Source organism: Drosophila virilis, chromosome 2, assembly GCF_030788295.1.
Source record: "Drosophila virilis strain 15010-1051.87 chromosome 2, Dvir_AGI_RSII-ME, whole genome shotgun sequence".
Lineage (NCBI taxonomy): Eukaryota > Metazoa > Arthropoda > Insecta > Diptera > Drosophilidae > Drosophila > Drosophila virilis.
This window is the reverse complement of record NC_091544.1, coordinates 8,249,666-8,270,689: the sequence shown is the minus strand read 5'-3', so window position 1 is coordinate 8,270,689 and position 21,024 is coordinate 8,249,666. Positions and strand designations below refer to the sequence as shown.

General features: G+C 39.0%; 2 protein-coding genes across 10 annotated transcripts in view; one reads left to right on the top strand and one right to left on the bottom strand.

The window, feature by feature from the left end:
• heph (polypyrimidine tract-binding protein 1 heph) overlaps positions 1 to 9,010 on the bottom strand; it is a 172,477-nt gene extending 163,467 nt beyond the window's left edge. For 2 of the 7 annotated variants that reach the window (XM_070207443.1, XM_070207445.1), the window contains exons 1-2: positions 8,756 to 9,010; positions 7,881 to 8,044 (exon numbers count right to left, since the gene is read on the bottom strand). The gene's annotated coding sequence lies outside the window, so the exon portion shown is untranslated. Of the gene's footprint in view, positions 1 to 444; positions 567 to 7,880; positions 8,045 to 8,755 lie in introns of those variants that run through there. The other 5 variants (XM_070207444.1, XM_070207449.1, XM_070207446.1 and 2 more) reach the window with 3 other exon arrangements.
• On the top strand, positions 6,474 to 14,251 carry LOC6629373 (vesicular glutamate transporter 1). 3 transcript variants are annotated; one of them, XM_070207452.1, is made up of 4 exons: positions 6,474 to 6,662; positions 12,385 to 12,489; positions 12,560 to 12,696; positions 12,770 to 14,251. In XM_070207452.1, the coding sequence occupies exons 2-4, from the start codon at positions 12,459 to 12,461 to the stop codon at positions 14,033 to 14,035; spliced, it is 1,434 nt and encodes a 477-aa protein (XP_070063553.1). In that variant the 5' UTR covers positions 6,474 to 6,662; positions 12,385 to 12,458; the 3' UTR covers positions 14,036 to 14,251. The 3 variants fall into 3 exon arrangements, with proteins under 3 accessions (XP_070063553.1, XP_002054451.1, XP_032295348.1); XM_002054415.4 differs by lacking the exon at positions 6,474 to 6,662 and adding an exon at positions 9,791 to 10,110; XM_032439457.2 differs by lacking the exon at positions 6,474 to 6,662 and adding an exon at positions 9,791 to 10,110 and having other exon boundaries at positions 12,263 to 12,489.
• Positions 14,252 to 21,024: the final 6,773 nt, after the last annotated feature.

Sequence of the window (21,024 nt, the reverse complement as noted above, 5' to 3'; positions counted from 1 at the left end):
AGATTCTGCTAATTTGCCTGCTGTGCCCAGATCTGCCTACACTTTCGGCTAATTGCTTCGATAATGATAATGATTTGACACTAATCAATAATATATATACTTAATATAAGCGGAGACGTCTTCCGACTAAGTTATAATACCCGCTGCAAGGGTAAACAAACGCCTGGGCAGAGGCAGGGACTGAGGCAAAGGCATGTATTTGACTTATTGTCAAAGTCAAATGCATGAATGAATTTACGGCGCATTTATTTCTGAGCTGTGAGTGTGTTGTGCGGTGTGTGTGTGTGTGTGTATGTGCGTGCGTGTGTGTGTGTATGTGTGTGTGTGTGTGTGTGTGAAATAGAGATGGTTTCAATTGTTGTTTATATGGGAAATACGATATATAATCATCTGTTGCTTAAAATAATAATAAGAAATTAAGTTTTGGGTTTGCTGGTTACTCACCCACTTTAGAGAAACCCACACATGTGAGCCGGCTTTCTTGGCTGGCGCGTTGGTGTAGCAGCGTTTGTCGTTGAATGTTTTTGTTTATGTTGATATATCGCGATAATAGAATACTACTAATAGTATATATAAGTAATAAGAAGTAATTGCGCCATATGCAAAAGAGCACACACACACACAAACTCACAAAATTAGGCAACAACAAACACAACGCACATAAAAAAGAAACAGAAACACACACACAACAAATCGAATGTATTCTATAGATATGCTAAAATTTGAATTTATATGTGGCTATATGGAGCTCGATTGGTATTGGTATATTCTTAAAGAGCGCTCAGTTCAATGATAAATGAACGCGCTGACACTGAAAACGATTTCACTTGAAATAAACCAAATTTAATTGGCCAAGACGTTTAATTACATTTATTTTTATTATTTTTTTTTTTTGTTTTCTAATTAATTGCAAATGGTTTTTCACCCATGGGTTTCCTTCTTTTATTTTCAATTTTTTATTATTATATTTATTTTTATTTTCATTCGTATGTATGTATTTTATGCGCTGTTGGCTTTTGTGGGGAGCCTAAACACTGCACACGACACACGAACGTGATGAGAGAGGGGGCGGGCGCCTGTAAGAATCGAAAGAGAACAAAACAATTTCGATATGAGACAGCAAGTTTTTTTTTTACTATATATATTTCTTTTTTTATGTACAACATTATTTGGGGAAAATTGGGAGATATATATATTGGATATATTCAAAATATGCAAGCATAAGCATAGTTAAGCTCGGTCAGAGATAGGAGGTGATATAGAAAGTAAGACAGAGAGAGAGAGAGAGAGAGAGAGAGAGAGAGAGAGAGAGAGAGAGAGAGAGAGATAGAGAGAGAGAGAGAGAGAGAGACAGGGAAAGAGTTTGTGAAAAGTAAGACTTTAAATATGTGTTATAAATAGAGCTCCAGCCGACATAACTTTTGGGATAATAGATAGAAATCGCTTTTGGGAAATTGTGTGAATAATGCAGTTTCAACGAAAAGAAAATGTGTTTAAGCAACAGATTTAGGTGTCAGTAGTAGTATATACATCAAGAAATTGGTGTGTATGTGTGAGTGTGTGTTTGTGCTGCAGCGTGGGCGGTTGCACATTTAACACGCTGGGAAAGGGACAACAAATATGCATATATATTTATAAAGATAGATACAATATTTTATTGTGAAAATGACATAAAAATTGCTGTATAAATGTTTTGAAAACATTTCAAAATAACAAGCGCGGCGATAGAAAGTATAGGAGAAATGACAGAGTTAGACAGAGAAAGACAGAGACATAAAGAGACAGAGAGAGAGAGAGAGAGAGAGAGAAAGATAGAGCTAGGGTGTGAACAAAAAAAATAGAACAAAAATTCACAGCACAACAAGCGCATAAAATAGAATAAATATATAAGTTTATATACATATAAATACTCTTCTTTTTTTCTTTTTTTTTTTTTGTATAAATACATTTTATTGCTTTCTGATGTAGCCTCACATGTATGTTCGTAGAGGTGTGTGTGCGGGGAGGAGACAGGTTGTAGTATTTATTTAATAAATGTTATTTTTTGTTTCTTTTATTTATATGCAGTTTATTTGTTCGATCATCGCATTTAATTTAGTGGTTGCGGGGTTTACAGTTGAGCGCATCAAAAAACAATAGAGTAAAAGTGTGTGAAAGAGTTGATTTCAATTGATAAACACGAGTACACAAAATAGTAGCTACGAAAAATATAGTTTTTTTTTTTTTGTATAGTTTGTTGCTGTTGTTGATGGTATTTTGCAAAATGGGCTTTTTCACTATTTTGATAAGTATGAAATGCTGTAACATGCCAACAATTATTAATTAAAATTATTTACTTAATTAACAATGCAAATTCCAAGTTAACAAACTTTTATTCATACATTTGACCAAATAGCTTTGCGTCATTGTAATTTAGTTTGCGAACGTTTTGAATGCCGCAGCAATAAATAAAAAGCTTATTATACAAGTTAACAACAAGTCTGATTTAGCATTTAGTATTTGCAATATAAAATATTACATTAAGGACCATGTGTAATGCTCTGCTTCAGTTAAAGGCAATTGAGCTGAGTCAAATCACACGCTCTCTTGACACCCCTTCTCCGAGACATGCTCAAAGAAAACCGTCAAATGCAACCCTAATTACACATTCAGACTATACGGCTGAGGTCGGCACAACCCCTTTTTGGGACCCCGCAACCCGAACACACACAAATTGTGTGACGTTCACATAGTTAACGAGAGAAAATCAAGTAGGTAAAAGAAATTACAAGTAAAGCGAAACCCGTATACCCTTAAGAACAGCACAGGAGAGTAAATAAATGCCAGAGATTATCTAAAAGTTCCCCCTTAAATCAGAAATGAATTGTTTAATAATATTATTAATATATCCATAAAAATTTGAATGTTCCAAAGATCTGTTAAAAACTAAATTGAACAATTTACCATCGATAAAAATGATTGCCAATTCGATTCAACCGCAACAAAATGATGAAACGAAAGGAAGTGCGCATAAATATACCCGGCCTGAAATATATCAAAACAAGAGTATTTAAAGCATGCGCCCGGCCTTTTTCCAAACAGCTGTCGTTTTGCTTTCTTATCAATCAAGCACACGCACACACAAACAAACACAAATTCCATGTGATATTTTTTAAACCGATGGGGCTTATGTTTGACATTTACGTGCGCTGTGATAAAAGCAACGCACGGCAATTTCGATAGGTGAAAATGGAAGAGCCCAAGACCCCGCTGACCAGGGGGACAGGGGACACACCTTCAACTAGCTGACAGCGTGTTTAGCGCACAAATCAGCCAGAGCGTAACGCCGCATTTCTCTAGCCACCCAAAAATGTTCATAATATGACAGGCCACATCATCGGGCATCGCAACGGCAACAGCAGCAGCAGGAGGACATGTACATTTGCATTTTTCAACACCTCAACAAATTGGCTCATCAAGCTCGTCAAGTATTTAACACTTTCCCCAACCCTCTCCGCACCCGCCTGCCACAACCCCTTTGGGTGATCGATCATGTCAAATATCAATAAATATTTGTGCAGACAGATGCTGTGCATGTGTGTTTATTATTATTTGCTCTTTTTCAAAATCCAACAGCGTGAGCTGATTAGCTTTTATGTTTTGCGTGCGTTGCGTGAGGCCAACACAAACACATATAGAAATGAAAATCAATGAATAGTTTCCTTTTCGAGCTGCTTAAATTTTTAATCATTGAAATATTATTATGTAGTGTGCTGATCTCGATCTTGGCGTGAAATTGTGAACAAACTATGAGTGCAAAAAATTCTCTTCTCTTTCTATCGAATGCTTGGAAACGGAGCATGTTATCGAATATCGGAAACAAACTCCTACTACCTACCTTTCCATTTTGTCTCCAGCTCTTAAAGGCTTTCCGACAGACGGACGGACTAAGGGACTAACAGACGGACGGACGGACGGACAGACAGGCACTTGTACTTTTCGGGTTCGGCGACGTCTCCTTCTCCCTGTTTCCTACATTTGCACACAACCAACATACCCTCATCTGCACCCATTTTCAAAGGGTTGACAGCAACTATTTTTGCAGTTCCTATTAAATACAAGTAGATTGATTCCAGAGAATAGTTTCCCACATACAGAGAAGGTTTTGAAGTTTAACAACTTGGTAACAGCACAAATTAATGTTCTAATAGTCAAACTATTTCTAGGTATTGTATAACGAAGCTTCCCTAGCGCTTACCCTTTCCTCGACGTTCATTCATTTTGATGGTTAAACCGGTTTGCAATTGCTTGCCTACCAAGAGCAAGAGCAAGAGCAAGAGCAATTTATTTCAGACATTAGAGCCAAGTTCAAAGCGCCTAACAACAAAATTGAGAGTAGAAAAAATTATATTTATAAAAAAAAAAAAAATGAGCAACCATTAATCATATAGAAACGAAAATCACAGCGCCGTTTGCTGCTTGTATTTCTGTGTGTGTATCTGCATATGTATTTGTAAGTTACGCATGTGCGTTAGTTAATTTGTATGGTAGCGCTAATTAACCGAAGCCCAAGACTTACGCACTTGCTATAGAGTTTCACTTCCCAGTCATGAGCAGCAGACTGTGGCCGGGCGACAGTCGTAACGCATCAAAGCTCAAAGAAACTACAAGCTAAGAAATTGTCGAAAACACACAATCAAAAGATACACACGAACGCACACACACACACACACACACACACACACTCGCGATATACATGCACAGAGAGTAGAGCCCCGAGACCCGAAATTTGTGTCCAAGGTCAAATTTCGAAACTGGGCATTCAACTTGATAATTTATTAAACGCGTTCATTCGTATATAACTTGTGAAGGGTAAGTCGAGCGATTGTCGCCGCGCAAGCGTATTTCACACAGAACTTTTGCGCAGATACAGATACAATTTGAATACCCTGTACCCCCCATTGAAAATGTATTCAAAAAAGGGTCTTATGCAAATGCAAACGCTGAGCCCATAAAATACGCATGCATGCATGTTTAAATAGACTGAGACTCTGCAGTGCTGGATCTCATAGACTATTAGAGTCAAAGTATATAATACATAAGTATTAACAAAACAAGCGAATTTAAATTGATCAATAAATCCACTCTTTAATTTCGACTTTGGTATAACAGTTGACGTGGATGTAAATACCTTTCCCCGTCTCGATATCAAGACAGCGCACATTTGGCAGACATTTGTCCGTACATTTCAAACAAAGGCAGTTCAAAGCTGGATACAGGGTATCTCCTAGTCCGGCACTCTTATTGTATCTGTGCTTGAGAGTGTGACCAAATATGGAGCAAAGAGATGTGTGGCCACATTTTGACCAAGATCGTTGAGTCGATAAGTCAGTTGCAAGTAATACGGATAGTTAACAATTTTCCTAGAAAACATAAATAAATTTACACAAAACGATTGGATTGCACTCGTAGTTGTTTTTGTTGATATTAATTGTTATAAGTTTGTTTGTTTTTGTTTTTCACTTTAAATACTAATTGCAGCCCGTGTTGAATGAGTTCCTTCAACTCAAATGTGACTCATCTCGGTGTGAGTTCAGGTAAAACGTGTTTTTTTCTCTCTTCTAGTCTCCCTCTCTCTTTCTCCCTCTGAATTTTATTTTATCGCGTATTTCAATTAACTGCAAAAACACCGCAACCCCCGGTCTCTCTTCACTCCACACACCTAGACAATGAAAATAAACTGAATGTTCATGCATGTAAATTGTGTTATCGGCAACTTTTTGTTGCCGATAAGCCCTATGAAATGATAAAAAATAAATAAAAATTAGCCTTTCGAAGCCTAAATACCCTTCCAAAATATTATACTCAGTCACTCAAATGTAAGCAATTCTCTACAGTTGTACGAATTGTACGAACTCCTGAGTTTAGACAAAATATTTTAAAAATTAATAATTTAAATAAAATATAATATCTAACCGATCCGTCGTCAAAACTGGCTGTTAATGCTGAGCAAGAATCAAAGTGTTACACATTTTGTGGCACAGTTTTAATACCACTGGATAGGGTAAACTACCGTTCATAAGTAGTAGTATTTCCAACTGATAGACATATAATATAGACTAGAGATGAGCACTGACATGTGTATTTGTTCGACACGTAAACTTTGGCGAGTTTTTCGTATTTATCATGGCATTCACTAGATATCTTAATCATAATTTAAGGATTTTTTGTTGCTGTTGTTAATTTTAAGCAGGAGCAGCTCGTGTACGTCACCGAACTCGTATAATTTGTTGAGTTTTATATAAATATTATTAACAGGGGCCGGCCACATAGCTTGTAATCAGTCAATTGTTGAGCTTATGCGGGTGCCACATGGCGAATACTTTCGATTTTTCTACACTCACAAGCACGCACACACACACACACACACGCACACACACAGACGCACACTCTTTTCCAGACATTCTCAGTTATTTTGCAGTCAGTCGTTCAGTTCACAGTCATCGAGGCACAACTGGCGTCAACATCATCATTGGGAAACTTGACTAAATCTCAACGCCAGACGCTAATTTGATATTTTAATGACTTTTTGTTTGCAAATTACGCGACGCTGAGTAGTTAGTTTGTTGTTGTTGTTGCTTTTATAGCTGGGCAACGCAGCTGCTTTGTGGGCCGTACCATAGGTGGGTTAAATGAGCGGTTAAAATAACGGCATTCGTAGTTGGCAGTGTGGCCATTGTACAATAAAATAAAATCAAGAAAAACAGCTTTGAAAAATATCAATGCTACATACTTTTGTACAAAAATACCTATTTATTGAAATGCAACACTTCAAGTTTATTTAATTGAAAGTTTTTATATTTTTTATGTTCTAATGCCTGCTCAAAATAATTTTATAGTTCTAATCAGTTTTGTTCTGAGTAACAGATATCAGATTTTACTCTCTAACGTCGCCCACGTTACTGAACATACAAATTACCCTTCCCCAATAATTGCACATTCATAGGCGAGAATGTTAAACTGACTGTCAAAACAGTGCAAACCCCAAACATAACGCAGCCATCGGCCAGTCAAACTCAGACTCTAAAATTAACGTGTGTAAAAGTTATGTATGTGTGTGTGTGTGTGTGTGTGTGTGGCCAAAACCACAATGAGACAGAGCAGAAAAAAAAAATGAATTACCAACGAGAAAAAAGAAACAGATAGAAAAAAGTTAAATTATAAACATGTTGCTCAGCGTGGCAATGAGTCAGCGGAATTATGAAAAAAAGGAAGCGCTGGCCATGAAATTGTGCAAATGAAAACGACAGCGCGAGCGCTGCCAGAGCGCCAAAAATCATATACAGAGCAGAGCGGCAGCCTAAGGCAGCGTTGCCAATAAGGGCACAACGCAGTCAAAATACGATTATAGATGAGCTGAGCTGAGCCGAGGTGAAGTGAGGTAAGCCAAAATGAAATGGTGGTGGAATGTACAATAAGAGAATATATAGATATACTTGCACATGTATGTATGCATGTACGTAAAGGCAACTGCTGCGAGCTGCAGCAACAAAACAAACTAACAGGGCAAGAGGTAAAATGAAGACAACAAAGCGCAATCATGAAATAACCGTTGACAATGAATGTACAAATATGCGAGCATGTGCGAGCGAGATAGACTGACGGACATGGACACAGACAAGAGGCAACAGGTAAATAATCAAGTATTACGTATGTATGTGTACGTGTGTGTGTAGATACAAGCATGAAGTTATGTTTAGGTAGACATTTATATGTACAAGACGGAAAAAAAGGTAATAAGAAATTAGATGTGACAGCAGTGATAAGAAATATGTTATTAATAAAATAAGGATAAATAAAAGTAAAAAACAAAGCTTAAAAAATGCATGCAAGCAACTTACAAAACAGCGGGGTAAATATTGTTGTTGTTGTTGTTGTTGTTGGTATTGATGTCGTAAAATTTGAGCCTTGCTTGATTTTTTGTGTTTTTTTTTTTTGTTGCTTTTCACAATAATTTTATAACACGTTCATAAAGACGAAACGAAGAAAATTTTACGACGGATCACTAGAAGAGCGAGAGGGAAGGGAATGGCAAGCAAATTGCACAATTGGAAACATTAACAAACATATTACACTCGGTGGCAAACACTTACAAAATACGGGACGAGACCGGGCGAACAAAAACACGGAAACACACGTGGAATGCAATAATAATGCCAAAAATGTCACAAACACAAGAAGGAGACGGTGCGGTGCGAAAGGGTGGGGGTGTGAAAATAACGCGCGTGTTCACTTTTCTTTTCGTTAACAGAGATGTGTGGATAGACACGAGTGTGACCAGATGAGGACGACGCGCAACACGCGAGAAAGTATGATAAAAGGATACCGAAAAGCTTAAAAAATAAAACAAAACGAAAAAGACGAAACGAGAACAAATGCACGAAATTTTGTATCGAATCAAACAAAACTGTGACCGAAATTGACATAAAAAGCAAATTTAACTGATCTTTTTTTTTTTTCAAATATTATTAACGTATTTTACGGCTGCTGAATGGTTATTTTATGTCGTCGCGTCATTTGGCGGCTTTTTTTTTTTGGAAACAAATTCTGGACTTTTGCTCACGGTGTTGTTTTTGTTGTTGTGGTGGTGGATATTGTAGTTGCTGCTGTTGTAGTTAGTGTAATTAAATGGTTAAAATAATACAAATTGCCCAGTGGCTGCTGCTGTTTGCTTAAACAATTGAATCACCCGCAACGGACACACACACACACTTACACACACGACGAGATGACGGCCGCAAATTTGTTTATTTGCTTGCGCGTCTTCTTTTGCGATCGTTTTGTCGCCACAATAAGAATATTTTTATTTGATGTTGTACGCAGTGGGGTTTTGTTTGTCTAATACAAATTTGATTGCATTTAACGCACCAATGCAAGTTGCTTTCGCACAAACTAAGTCTAAAAGTTGAAACAACTCGTAAATTTTGAATTTTTTTTCGCCGTCCGCACACATGTGTACGTACAACAACATTAACAGTAAATGAGAGAATTTGCGATCGCACGCTAAAGAGAGTGTAACATTCGTTGTACAGCGAATGCATAACATAACAGCGAGCAATAACATGAATGTTTGCTGAAATGTTATTAACATCTGTCAATTAGAAAAATAACCATTATGAGTAAAACTAAGCACAATTTGAAATGATAAAGCGTATGTGAAAGTTATATAGCATACAGTTACTTTTGCCGATAACTATTTAAAAAAAAATATCAAGTTTAAACTTTAGCGCAAAATGAGACTCTGTTATGAAGAATGATTTCCTTAGCAATCGATAGACATCGCCATATGTTAACAGTACAGTTGATATTTTATCTATGCACACAACACCAAACAAAAAGGCACACCACAAGGTCAGCTAAATAAGTATGTGATGAAATTTGCGATTAGATAATAAATTTAAAGCAATATAGCTCGAATTCGCTCGCACAAGTTTAATGTAACTTATCGAACTATCGATTTCATAAATATAACCTGTTGATTATATTAAGGCCTGTTAACTCTGATTAGTTAACAGAAAAATGTAAGGATCAGCTGATCAGCGGCGCTGTTGTAGCAGTCAGCCTTTGACATTGAGCTTCAATTAGCGTTCGACATTCGAATTATGCCTACAAGGAATTAAATGTAGAAATTCAACTGTTCAATAGTTATACAAAATGTTTGATCAACTCCAATTAAAATCAATTACAGCTGTTCCAAATTAATTAAAGAAGAAAACAGTTCTAGCTTTGTTCCCCAAACACATTTAAGCCAAGCTACCTGATCTGCTCTATTTTAGTTTTCCACACATTTCCATTCCATTCGTGATTCACATTTGTACACAGCAGACGCGGGGAAAGACTTCATTAAGCGAGATTTAAATTGGTTGGCAGCGAGCGTCTAAAAGTTATTTGCATAAACAAAGCGCAGTTGAACAAAACGCTAGCAAAGCGAATGCGCTAAGCGATTAAACGGAAGAATAAAAAAAAAAAAAAATACGGGAAAAAATAACAAAATGATAAATTTTACGAAAATTGGATATAAATAGAATATTGTGCAAAGCGTACTAGAAATAAACGTGTACACATACATATGTAAGTCCAAGGTCCAATTGGAAATTCGGTAACTATTGCCATTCACCCCATTTGTATATTCTGTTACACTTTTCAGTTAAGCTTTGCTTCGTTCATTATTCATCAAGCAAAACATTGTAGTTACATATTTTAATATGTATACGGGGCCTATACACATGCATACATGCATACATGCATACATACATGCATACATGCAAATGCATGTAAATATAGTTTCTCGATTGTACTGGCTGTGACCTAAAAGCTTGATAGAATTCTCACAATAAATCGGCAGATATTTTAAATTAAAATAACACAAAATGCATAAATGTATTCGACTGTTGTTGTGTTATTTGCATGCGTGAGTGTGGGTGTGAGTATGTCAGATGTGTTTGCCTATTTGTTTTTAATAATACCGAACAGAATGCTAGACATTTTTAAAGACCGAGAACGGCCAAGGGCGTCGCAGCCAAGGGGACGTAAACAACATGTGATCTTACATTGCATGTTAAGCTTTCGTAGAAACGATAAATCGATAACGATTGCATTATTAATTACTATAATAAAAATCATAACATATTCCGCATACAAAACTGAATAACAAATATTGTCAGGCTCTAATTCTTAGCTAATCAATACCACGTTTTTTTAATCAATTATCTTACTTATGCCTAACATTCGCATTCTAACCCACTTGGGGACGCCACTGCTCTAATGTGCCGCACATGTCGGACATTTACTTAAATTAAATGTGCAACACAATAAAAAATGTGAGCACACATTTTACATGATACGCTGTACAGGTGGTATATACATATATGTATATGTGTGTGTGAGAAAGTGTGGGTGTTGCCAGACTTCTATGCGAGTAATTTGCAAAATTTGCACTAAAATGTAAACAAAAATGCGAATGTGCAAATATTTGCACGGGCCCCAAAAATATGCTGCAGCCGTTGCAATCGATTCTGTTTTTCTGTTGCTTCATGCGGCATTAGTAGGCTGTAAGCGCCAGATCAGCCCATACCCAACCAAACACCCCCCCACCCCCCGCCCCTCACCCACCCAATCAACATAGCGCACGCTGTCCTATTGTAGCCCGTTGTATTGACAGCTTTCAGAACAATTGAAAAAGCATGCGAAATCAACAAGAACAAGCCGAAAGAGATGGAGACAGAGACAGAGACAGAGAGAGAGAGAGAGAGAAAGGGAAAGAAGCAGGCGGCGTATATTTTGGATTGCAAATGTTTGTGCAAGTGTGACAGTATTTGTGTCTGAGTGTGTGTGCGTGTATGGCTCTCAATGGCACTAAAAGTATCTTGTTAGCAGCGCAGATACAAATGTATATTCTGGGATTTGCATTGCTTTTCGTTGATATTATCGACCAAATTTGCACACAACCCAAAAACCCAACAAAACAAAATAATCGTCAAAACAATGCTAAAAATAAACAAACAAATAAACTTTATGCCAGATCTAAGTCCATGTCTGAGTCGAAGTTTCAATTTTCAAGCTCCCTTCAAATTCCGGCAAACAATTCGCAACTCTAGCAATATATGATGTTTGTTTATTCTTCTCGTTCGCTTATGTGCCCGACCGTATCGTACGAACCTGTACGTATATAAGGTACATAATATAATAGTTATTTATCAAAACTGATTCGATTTAATTCGAATTCGAGTTTAGTTTGTGATCGTTTTGAATAAATCCCTATAAGACTTTTCAATGCTTACAAAAGGTATTTTCTATATATTCCATATATATTCATATCAATATATCTTCTCTTTAGTCGTGTTTCTTCATAATTCTTTTGTTTTATTCCTTGAGCTTTGTCAAAACTGAACAGATTTGCATGGGTAGAACATGCATTTGATCTGGGCTTGACATCACGTCTAGGCATTAATTTATTTAATTAATTTAAAATTTGTTCGGCATTTTTATGCGCCCAGATAATATTTCAAGTCATGTAAATTAATGACTTTTAAAAAAGCGCCCTGTTTTTTTTTTTGTACTTTTAAATTACATTTATTTTGTTACGATTGTTTTTTTTTTTCGCAACAATTGTCAGCTTGCTTTACTAATAATTTAGGTATTGTATCGCGCACTTGTATCTTCATATTGAATTATTTATGACACTCAATTTTCAAGCTTTTAAACACAGTTCAACTTTTTGCAGGTTTTCTTTTCTTTTTTTTTTTATAGTTAGCTTCTGAAATATCTAATACACAACAACAACTAGAGAATTGCACTAAATTTTACATCTGGATTTGGCGTAATTCTAATTCGATTTTCGCCTAGTTTGTAAATAATTTTTGCAGCAAGACAAACGAGAAGACAAAAGCGACCAAGAGGGTAAGGAGTTAGGAGCTAGAATGGTTGACTCGGATGTGGAGCTGGAGAAAGGTGGGTCGATTGCAAAAAAATAGAAATGGAAATTGAGAGTGTGTAACTCAGTGTCTAATTTGCATTTTAGTGCCACGCCTTGGTCTGCGTCATTTGCAGGCGTTGCTGCTTTTCCTGGGCCTGGTCGTCAATACCACGCTGCAGTTCAATGTGGGCGTGGCTGTGGTGGCCATGACAAATGCCACGTCTGTAAATGCCGAGCTGCCCGTAAGTGAGTCGAGGGCCGCAAGGCCACGCCCACGCGCCCACACTAAATAACTATTGACATCTGTGCTTGCAGCACTACAACTGGACGGAGCCACAGAAATCGTATGTGCTGTCCAGCTTCTACTGGGGCTCGGCGTTGACGCAATTTGCCGGTGGTTACCTCTGCAAGCGCTTTGGCGCCAAGACCGTGCTCTTTTGGGGCAGCTTTGGATCGGCGCTGCTCAGCGCATGGACGCCCCAAGGCATTTATATGGCCGGATGGCGCGCCTACTGTGCCATACGTCTGATGCAGGGCCTCTGCCAGGGCCTGACATTGCCCTGCATACATCAGCATCTGGCCAACTGGGCGCCAGCGGTGGAGCGCACGCGCTTGGGCGCCTTTGCATATACGGGCTTCGATTGCGGCAACGTGCTGGCCATGTATGCAGCCGGCATGTTGGCCAGCTCCAGCCTAGGCTGGCCGGGCATCAGCTATGTGTCGGCTGCGCTGGGCCTGATGTGGTGCCTGCTGTGGCTGCTGCTGGGCGCCAATCGCGCCAGCGAGGCGCGCTGCATTGGCCGAGCGGAACAGCGTTACATTGTGGGCGACCTGCAGCGCAGCGTGAGGCGAGAACGCAAGCTGGCCATACCCTGGCGTGGTATATTCACCTCAGCGCCATTTTATGCGCTGCTCTGCGCCCGCTGCGCCGACACGTGGGGCCTGGCGACAATGCAGGCGGAGCTGCCAGCCTATCTGAACGGCGTGCTGGGCCTGGAGATGCACAGCAATGCGTTCTTCTCGGCGCTGCCCTTTCTGCTGATGTGGGCCATGTGCTATGTCTACCTGATCATTGCGGATGTGCTGCTCCAGCGACGCTGTCTCAGCCTCACAGCGCTGCGCAAGACGTACAACAGCATTGCGCTGTGGACACCAGCCGCCATCATGTTGGCCCTCGGCTTTGTGGATGCCACACAGAAGCCGCTGGCCCTGGCGCTGGTCACACTCAGCGTGGGCGTCAGCAGTGCGGCGACAATTGGCAGCGAACTTAACACAATTGATCTATCGCCCGTCCATGCGAGCATCCTGTCTGGCATCTCGAGCACCTTCACTAACCTGGTGGCAATGCTAACGCCCCTTGTGGTGGGCGTGTTGGTAAAGCATCCAACGGAGCGTAGTGAGTGGCAGCTGGTGTTCAGCATTGCCGCCGCGGTTCTCTTTGCCGGCAATGTTATCTACCTCATTTGGGGCACCGCCGAGACGCAGCCCTGGAACGACAATGAGTCGAAAAGCGAGGCGGGGAGCGACTTTGAAGATGCCAAACTGGAGATAGCAGCTGAGCCGACTTATAAAAAGACATGAATATAGAAATTCATTGAACAGAATTACTTAAACTATGTTATACATACGAAAGACTATCGCAGGATCGTATTCAAATAGCCAAAATTTAAGCTAATGTCAACTAGGTCCAATACGCTTAAGCATGTAAAGTGAGAAGACTTTAAGCCCTTGCAGTGTAGCCAACAAATATTAAAATTGTTCAACAACGTTTATAAATATATTTTTCAATTTCATTAACCATTCGTTGTTTTCTTTGAAATACTTAATACAGAAATATTTTATGCAATTTCTCGACATTGGAAGACTATGTGAAATAGTTTGTAAAAATTCCAATTAAAATTTGGATAAACGGTTTTATATTTCAACGAAAATTTAATTGCCAGCAGATATAAATAAAATGCCAAAAAATAATTGCCATTAAATAAAATAGAAAATAAATGCATTGCATTTATATAAACATCACGTAGAATAATACTCATTTACTAATTTGACTAATTTATACAAACATTGCGTAAAGTAAGAGATATTTTTGCAAATTTATTGCCGAAACAATTTTTTATAAAAGTTGGCAATTTTGCAGAAAAGTTTCCTATTCCCATTAATTTAAAATGTAAATATAAGGTCTGCCAGAAATTTTAGTTTTATAGCCGCCATTTCAATATTCTAAAATCACATAAGCCTTACAATGGTCATCTTTACTTTTATTTAAATGCTTAAAATAAATTGATAAAATATTTGCTCGGTCTGGACGTTAAGTAAATTTAAATCAAATATTTAATCTGAGAGAGATTAGAGAACAACAAATTTTGCGTAACTTTTTGCACAAGTGACTTGAACTATTTTGCCAGAGCAAACAGAAAACAGAAAAGCGTTCTTAATCAGAATTTATGGTTTTACATGAGATACATAACACTGCAGCCGAACGGGGGCTTAGGCAAATCACTTGGCTGGCCGAAACATTATTCACTGGCACTCAATCTCTGCTCCGGTCACACCTGTGCTATGCGAAGTAGGCAACAACTTTAACTCTAACGATGCTTGCATAAAGAAGACATAAAAACAACAATTCAAACAACTTCGACCAACAGCAGCAGCAAAGAATATAACAGCTGCTCACTTTCCTTGCCTGGGCAGCATTTTGTGCGTTGCATATTTATAGGCGCATAAAATATTGTCGTTTATTTTTAATTTAATGACGGGCACGAGATGTAGCGGGTGCTGGCAATGTCCACTGTCTATGCCATTGAGTATACGCCCAGTCGTTCTCGTTCTCGTTCTCTCACTCGAATTCGGAATCGCACTTGTATTCGTAATTTCCATTGGTAATGGCCTGCGGCAATTGCAATCTATCTTCGCATTTACGACAACAAAACAATTACAACAACAAATATCACATGGGCGTGGTGAGGGGGTGTGGCGATAATAAGCGAGCCTCTGCTGCTGCAACAGCCCACCAACCCCGCAGCATTCTCGCGGTCAAAGGACCATCACTCAGACAGTTGGCTGGCGATGGGGCTGGAGCAGCAGGCGGTCGTGGCCGCGGTCTGTTTAGTGCGCGCGGCACGTTGATAAAACATTTCATTTTATTTTATTTACAAAACGCACACAGTTCATATACCCTGTAGCACCACCTAAGGCAAGGGCGGGTATATCTAACGATTTGTTTAAGTTGCGTGAAGCCAAATAGACTTCACTCTAATGTTATAAGATACAATCTTCAAGCATAGCCTGCATGCAATCTCTAGCTTACAATACATATTTAGAGATTGTGCATTGTTGAAAACTTTGAGAATAGCACACACATAGCCCGACTCCAAGACAACTGAGCTACAAGTTCTTTATCAAAGTGAGAAACTAAGATTGATTCATCTTAGTTATCAATAATGAACTTAGAACAATGCATTAATGCATTATATATCCATCTAATTCTGAACTCTTGCCATGTTAATTTCTCAAGTTCATTTGCTTGGGTATTTCGATGTCGAGTACATTTCCATAGCCTAGCTACATGTGTTTTTTTTTTTTTTGTTTAGCGTTATGTATACGCAACGTTGGTCAGCTGAGCGGATGCTTCATTTGAATTAAACGCCATCATTTTGGGTCATTATTTGGATACGTGCGCTAAATGAGACGCGACGCAGTGTTACGCCCATCCCGGCGCCCATTAGTTGCCATTTGAGTTACGTGCGTGAAGATTGCGTTATTTATAACATGCCCTCGGCCCTCATGCCACTGCGGGCATGTATGTTTGCCGACGCTTTTAACAAAATTAAAGGCAACTTTAAAATGTTAACACCTTGTTGTCGCCACTGAAGTGAGTGCCAGCATAATGCAACTAGCGAGACGCCGACCCGCCCAGCGCTCCCGTCCGGGCCCTGCTTACCCAAAGGCATGGCGCATGACGCTGTCGGCTGCCTTAATTAAAAGCAACTCGCCAAACGACTGCCGAAAACAGCAAAAAAAAAATGATAAAATTGACGTTCTAATTAGGAATGCCGGACTATAAGATACCCTGCACACAGCACATGACAAGAACTCGAACTCTCAACGGAATTAGCGATAAAAGAATCTGGAGAAACGAAGTAACCAATTGCAGAATGGGGCAAGCTCCAAATTGATATTTGCCACAAGAAAAGTGGATTGTTATCACTTTTCAAAATAGAAACGGGTGGATTGTCAAGGATTTCAAATAAAACTGATCTTGAGCGCTGGAAGGTTACATTTTTGAGAAAGTTCTTCTGGTTCAGAAAAGCCTTCTGCTTATTCTGTGTGCCGCCTTTACCCATTTTGAATGAGCACAGGGTATAAAATAAAAACTTCAACTCTGAACTTAAATTCAAACCCAAACGCAACTTAAACCAAAACCTGGCGCGCACTCGCGTATATGTTGCACTTTTTGGACAGACGCCGGCAACTTTCTGGCGCCCGGGCGCGTGTCTGTCGAGCGTGGCAGCTTCTAATTAATGTACGCTCAAAAGTTTGCCGAGCAGCAACAGCACCGACAACAACAAGAACAGAAAAAGGTAAAAGGCGGTAGCTGCTACTAAAAGTAAAATTAAGCACAAATGCCAAAATGCCTGGCAATTTGGCAGTCAGCTCTGGCAATCAAAATCTCAGCCGGCAATGAGAATCGTTTTCTATATTAAGTTTAAAATTTAATTTACTGCATGTGGCAGCACCCGATTCCATGCCCAAACTCCGCCAGGCATGCCAAGTGTGTAAACTTTCAAATTAAAGCGCCCTGATTCCTTTGGCCAAGCAGTCGACATAACTCTTCAGATACTTCTGCTGCGGCCAAGTGGCCAGCTGCAAATGACATTGGGTGTAACCGGAAATGTGCAACAGAAAAACTTGCAAATGAAATTTTAATTGCTTTAATTATTTTGCTATTGGTAAATTGGCCAAAATGCACAAAAACTCTGCTGGCCAACTGTTTGCAACGCTGCTGCAATATCTTCAGCAAATTGGTCAAATCTAATAAACGATAAATCTATTAATCTAATTGAGATTTAGTTTTGTATATTTGCGAGCCATATGTATTTTATTTATTTAACACAATCATCAAATTTTATTCAATTAACAATTATGCAATTTGTCAACAGTTCTGAGCTCTGTTCAACTTAACTCTGTTGATTAAAATATAAATATATACTAAAAGTAAGAAATGCCTTGGAGATGGTTAATAAAAAATTGTCGGATTGCTCTGATTTATAATTTGAGCATTGAATATTGAACAAAAATAGTTTTAGAGAATATGTTCGGCCAAGATAGGAGTGTAAGTTGCGAAGGATTAAATTTAGTATATGCATTAAAGCCGAATGAACTGTGATTTTTAAACAAGAATTGGCCGTTTCTTCGCTTGAAGATAATATACATAATTATTATAATATAATTACAAAAAAATAATACCCTTTATTATTTTTTTAAATTTTATTTTAGCAGCAAGTCTTATTACACGCAAAATATTGTTTTAATGATGGATGCTGATATTGATACAATTTTCTTTTCTCCAAATATTTGTGAATAAAAATATTTATCGTGCGCAAATATTCATTTAAATTACATTTGGCAACGATGCATGTTAATACTGAGCCTGAAATTGAGAGAATTTGCTTGTGTCCGAATGGGAGGACGAAAGGATTTGAAAGCCCTTCGGCCCTATGCGGTATCTGTTAAGTTAGTATGAGCATTTGATAGAGCAAGGGAAGAGTATGTGTGAGATAAACTGAGAAACCAGCTTGCATAAATAAAGACGGATAAGCAAACGCCCCGAGCCGGACAATCAGATTTAGCTTTTCTAACTAAAATAGGCATTATTTCCTTTAGTGCTTCACAGGAAGCGTAGTTAACCTATAAGAATCTTCACCAAGAAAATAAACATATTTTGTCTTATAATGTGTAACGCATAGAAGAAGACAGCTCAGCCGAGTTGATACAGCCATGACTGTCTGTCCGTCTGTCTTTTTCAATGCAGACCTATCTATCACTTTATCATTTAGCTGCCATAGGAACGATCGGTCCAAAAGTGGGTTCTTGTATGTACAACTATTTTGTTTATCAAGATATCTAAATCACTCTCGGCATTCATAATTTTCACTACGTTCCCTATCTATTTGCAAAATCTCATCAAAATCGGATAACTTGAAAAAAACTGACAATCTTCAACAGACCTGGCTACTCGACTCGAAGGAGAAAAAAAATATACACATTTTCGAGAAACAATTCAAGCTTTAAACTAACATATAGAATATCTAAATAAGTAAATAGAATATTAAGTGGAATATAACTGAGAATTTTTGTGTGTGCGTGAATTGAAATGAAAAGAATATTTACAGCATTCATAAACAACATTTGGAATGGGTCGCTGTTCGCTTGTTTGTGTAATAACTGAATATTTTATAAGATTTGCCTTTGCGTGGCGACTGCCAATTGGTAGCATTGTCAGCGTCACTCAAAGGCATCAAAATGTAAGCAAGCAGCCAGGACAATGCCAGCTTGCCACATTTGACATGGCAGCCGCGCACGGTGGGTTGGAGTAGGGGGGGGGACTTAATGCATGCGAGCATCAACAATGAATGTAATTCAATATGTAAATTGGCGACAACAATTTTCTACTTTTTCCGCTGTTTTCCACATAAATTGTGCAATGCCAGGCGGCTGTGCAGATGGCACGAATCCTTCACCTTTTCTGCTGCTGCTCGCTGCCCGATTATGGTAGTTGTTATGTGACGAGTGCCACGAGTGTGGGTGGCGCAATTCAATCGTTAATATTTAGCCGCTAACCAAAATCCATTTGAGTATCAACATAATTTCTCATTAGTTGGCGACAGTAAGCAGTAGCAACCGCAACTGCAACAGTTGCAACTTCCAAATGTTGCTTGACATTGATAATTATGTTGTTGATGGATTCGAGAGTGGAACGTGTGTGTGTGTGTGTGTGTGTGTGACTCCTTTTGGTGCAACCACAATGGCAGCATGCTGATATCCCGCTGTTCCCAGTACCCAGTAATTAATTATACTCGCAGGCATTTTCAGTGAAGAGTGTAGGCTGCCTGCACTAATTGAACATGAAATGGCATTCTCCTGCATTTGCTGCACCATCAACATCATCATCGCCATTATCATCCCCTTCAAGCTAATCGTAATGACCATGGGATGAACTCTCTCTCTCTCTCCCCCTCTCTCTTTCCCCCTCTCTCCCGAGGAGCGCTTTGTATGCGTCCCAAAATTCATCAGCACCAATTCTGATGTCGACTAAGTGCAGCTGACAGCACTTGAAAACTGCACAACGCACTTGAAAGCGGCATGTTGCGCCTTAGGCTTGGAAATCCCGCTCCGGCATTCGTGTCATCCATCTAAATCAGTTCAGTACCGGGCTAAAGCAGACCCACGTCTATACTCACACACAACCGCAAGCATATGTCATATGTGTGTATGTGTGTGTCTGAGTCCTGTGGTTTTGGCTTTGGGTTTGGCTTTGACTCTGGCTCTGGCCCTCACTCGAGCTTGGGCTCTGCCTCTGGATGTGGATCCGCATCCGAGTACAAGATTTCAAATTAAATAAGCACAAATCAAATATTTTGCAATTTCTGTCACTGCATGCCATTTCTGTGGCAGTGGCTGGGCATGTAGCAATGGCAATGGCAATAGAAATGGAAATGGGCATGGCCGGCCCAGTCGAGCTTTGACTGTTCGGTGTTGGGGCTGGGCGCTCAATTTTGGCTCCGGTTTATTGTGGGTTGTTGGGTTACTTCAGACATTGATTTATGTGGTTTTAGCAGCCCGTTGGCAGTTGTTGCACTGAGTATATTTTGTGTGTAGTTGCTTGTATGGTTTATTGGCTGAAAAATTAAGTCGGTAGTGCCAAGTGTTGAGTGTGCCGGAAGTGATGAGCCATCGATATTATGGTTTCATGCTTTAGTCTCAGATTGTTGCTTTTGATTGTGTGATGTGGGTGTGTGGGTGTCTGGGTGTGCAGGTTAAGTTCCTTGTATTAGCCAGGGTGCCAAAGTCAAGGTCTTGAGATGCATACTAACTAGCTAATCCACAGGTTTCAAATCTCATTAAATAGCTGATGGTATGGCTTGGCATGAATACTTTAATATGATAGAATTCAATATTTTACTTTCAATATAGATAAAGTCGCAAGCATATCCAAATATTTTTAGATATTGGGTAAAGTAGCCCTAGCTTGTTTAGAGGTCTAAAATAATTTTAAAAATATGAATGCAAATTAAAAATGTCCTTATTAAGTCTCGGCTTCGATACTAAAATGCTTATTATTAAGATATCGTTTCATTGTTTATCGGATCGTACAGTTACTTTATTTATACCCACCCAAGTATGCCATAAAGCCAAACAAACAAAAAGTGGATCGTCGGAATGTAAGTTTGTATGATTGCATCGAAAACGCTGAGCTGCGCAAAAATATTTCACAGATATACAGCTGGAGTCTTGTGAACGAATATTGCAAATGAAGCTTTGCAGCTTTGGCTTTAGTTTTGTGCCAC

Excerpts from the sequence above, each read along its gene's own strand:
- LOC6629373 (XM_070207452.1), top strand. The coding sequence starts at position 12,459 with ATGGTTGACTCGGATGTGGAGCTGGAGAAAG. Across the intron at positions 12,490-12,559 it reads GGATGTGGAGCTGGAGAAAG|TGCCACGCCTTGGTCTGCGT; the intron begins GTGGGTCGATTG and ends TTTGCATTTTAG. Across the intron at positions 12,697-12,769 it reads CTGTAAATGCCGAGCTGCCC|CACTACAACTGGACGGAGCC; the intron begins GTAAGTGAGTCG and ends CTGTGCTTGCAG.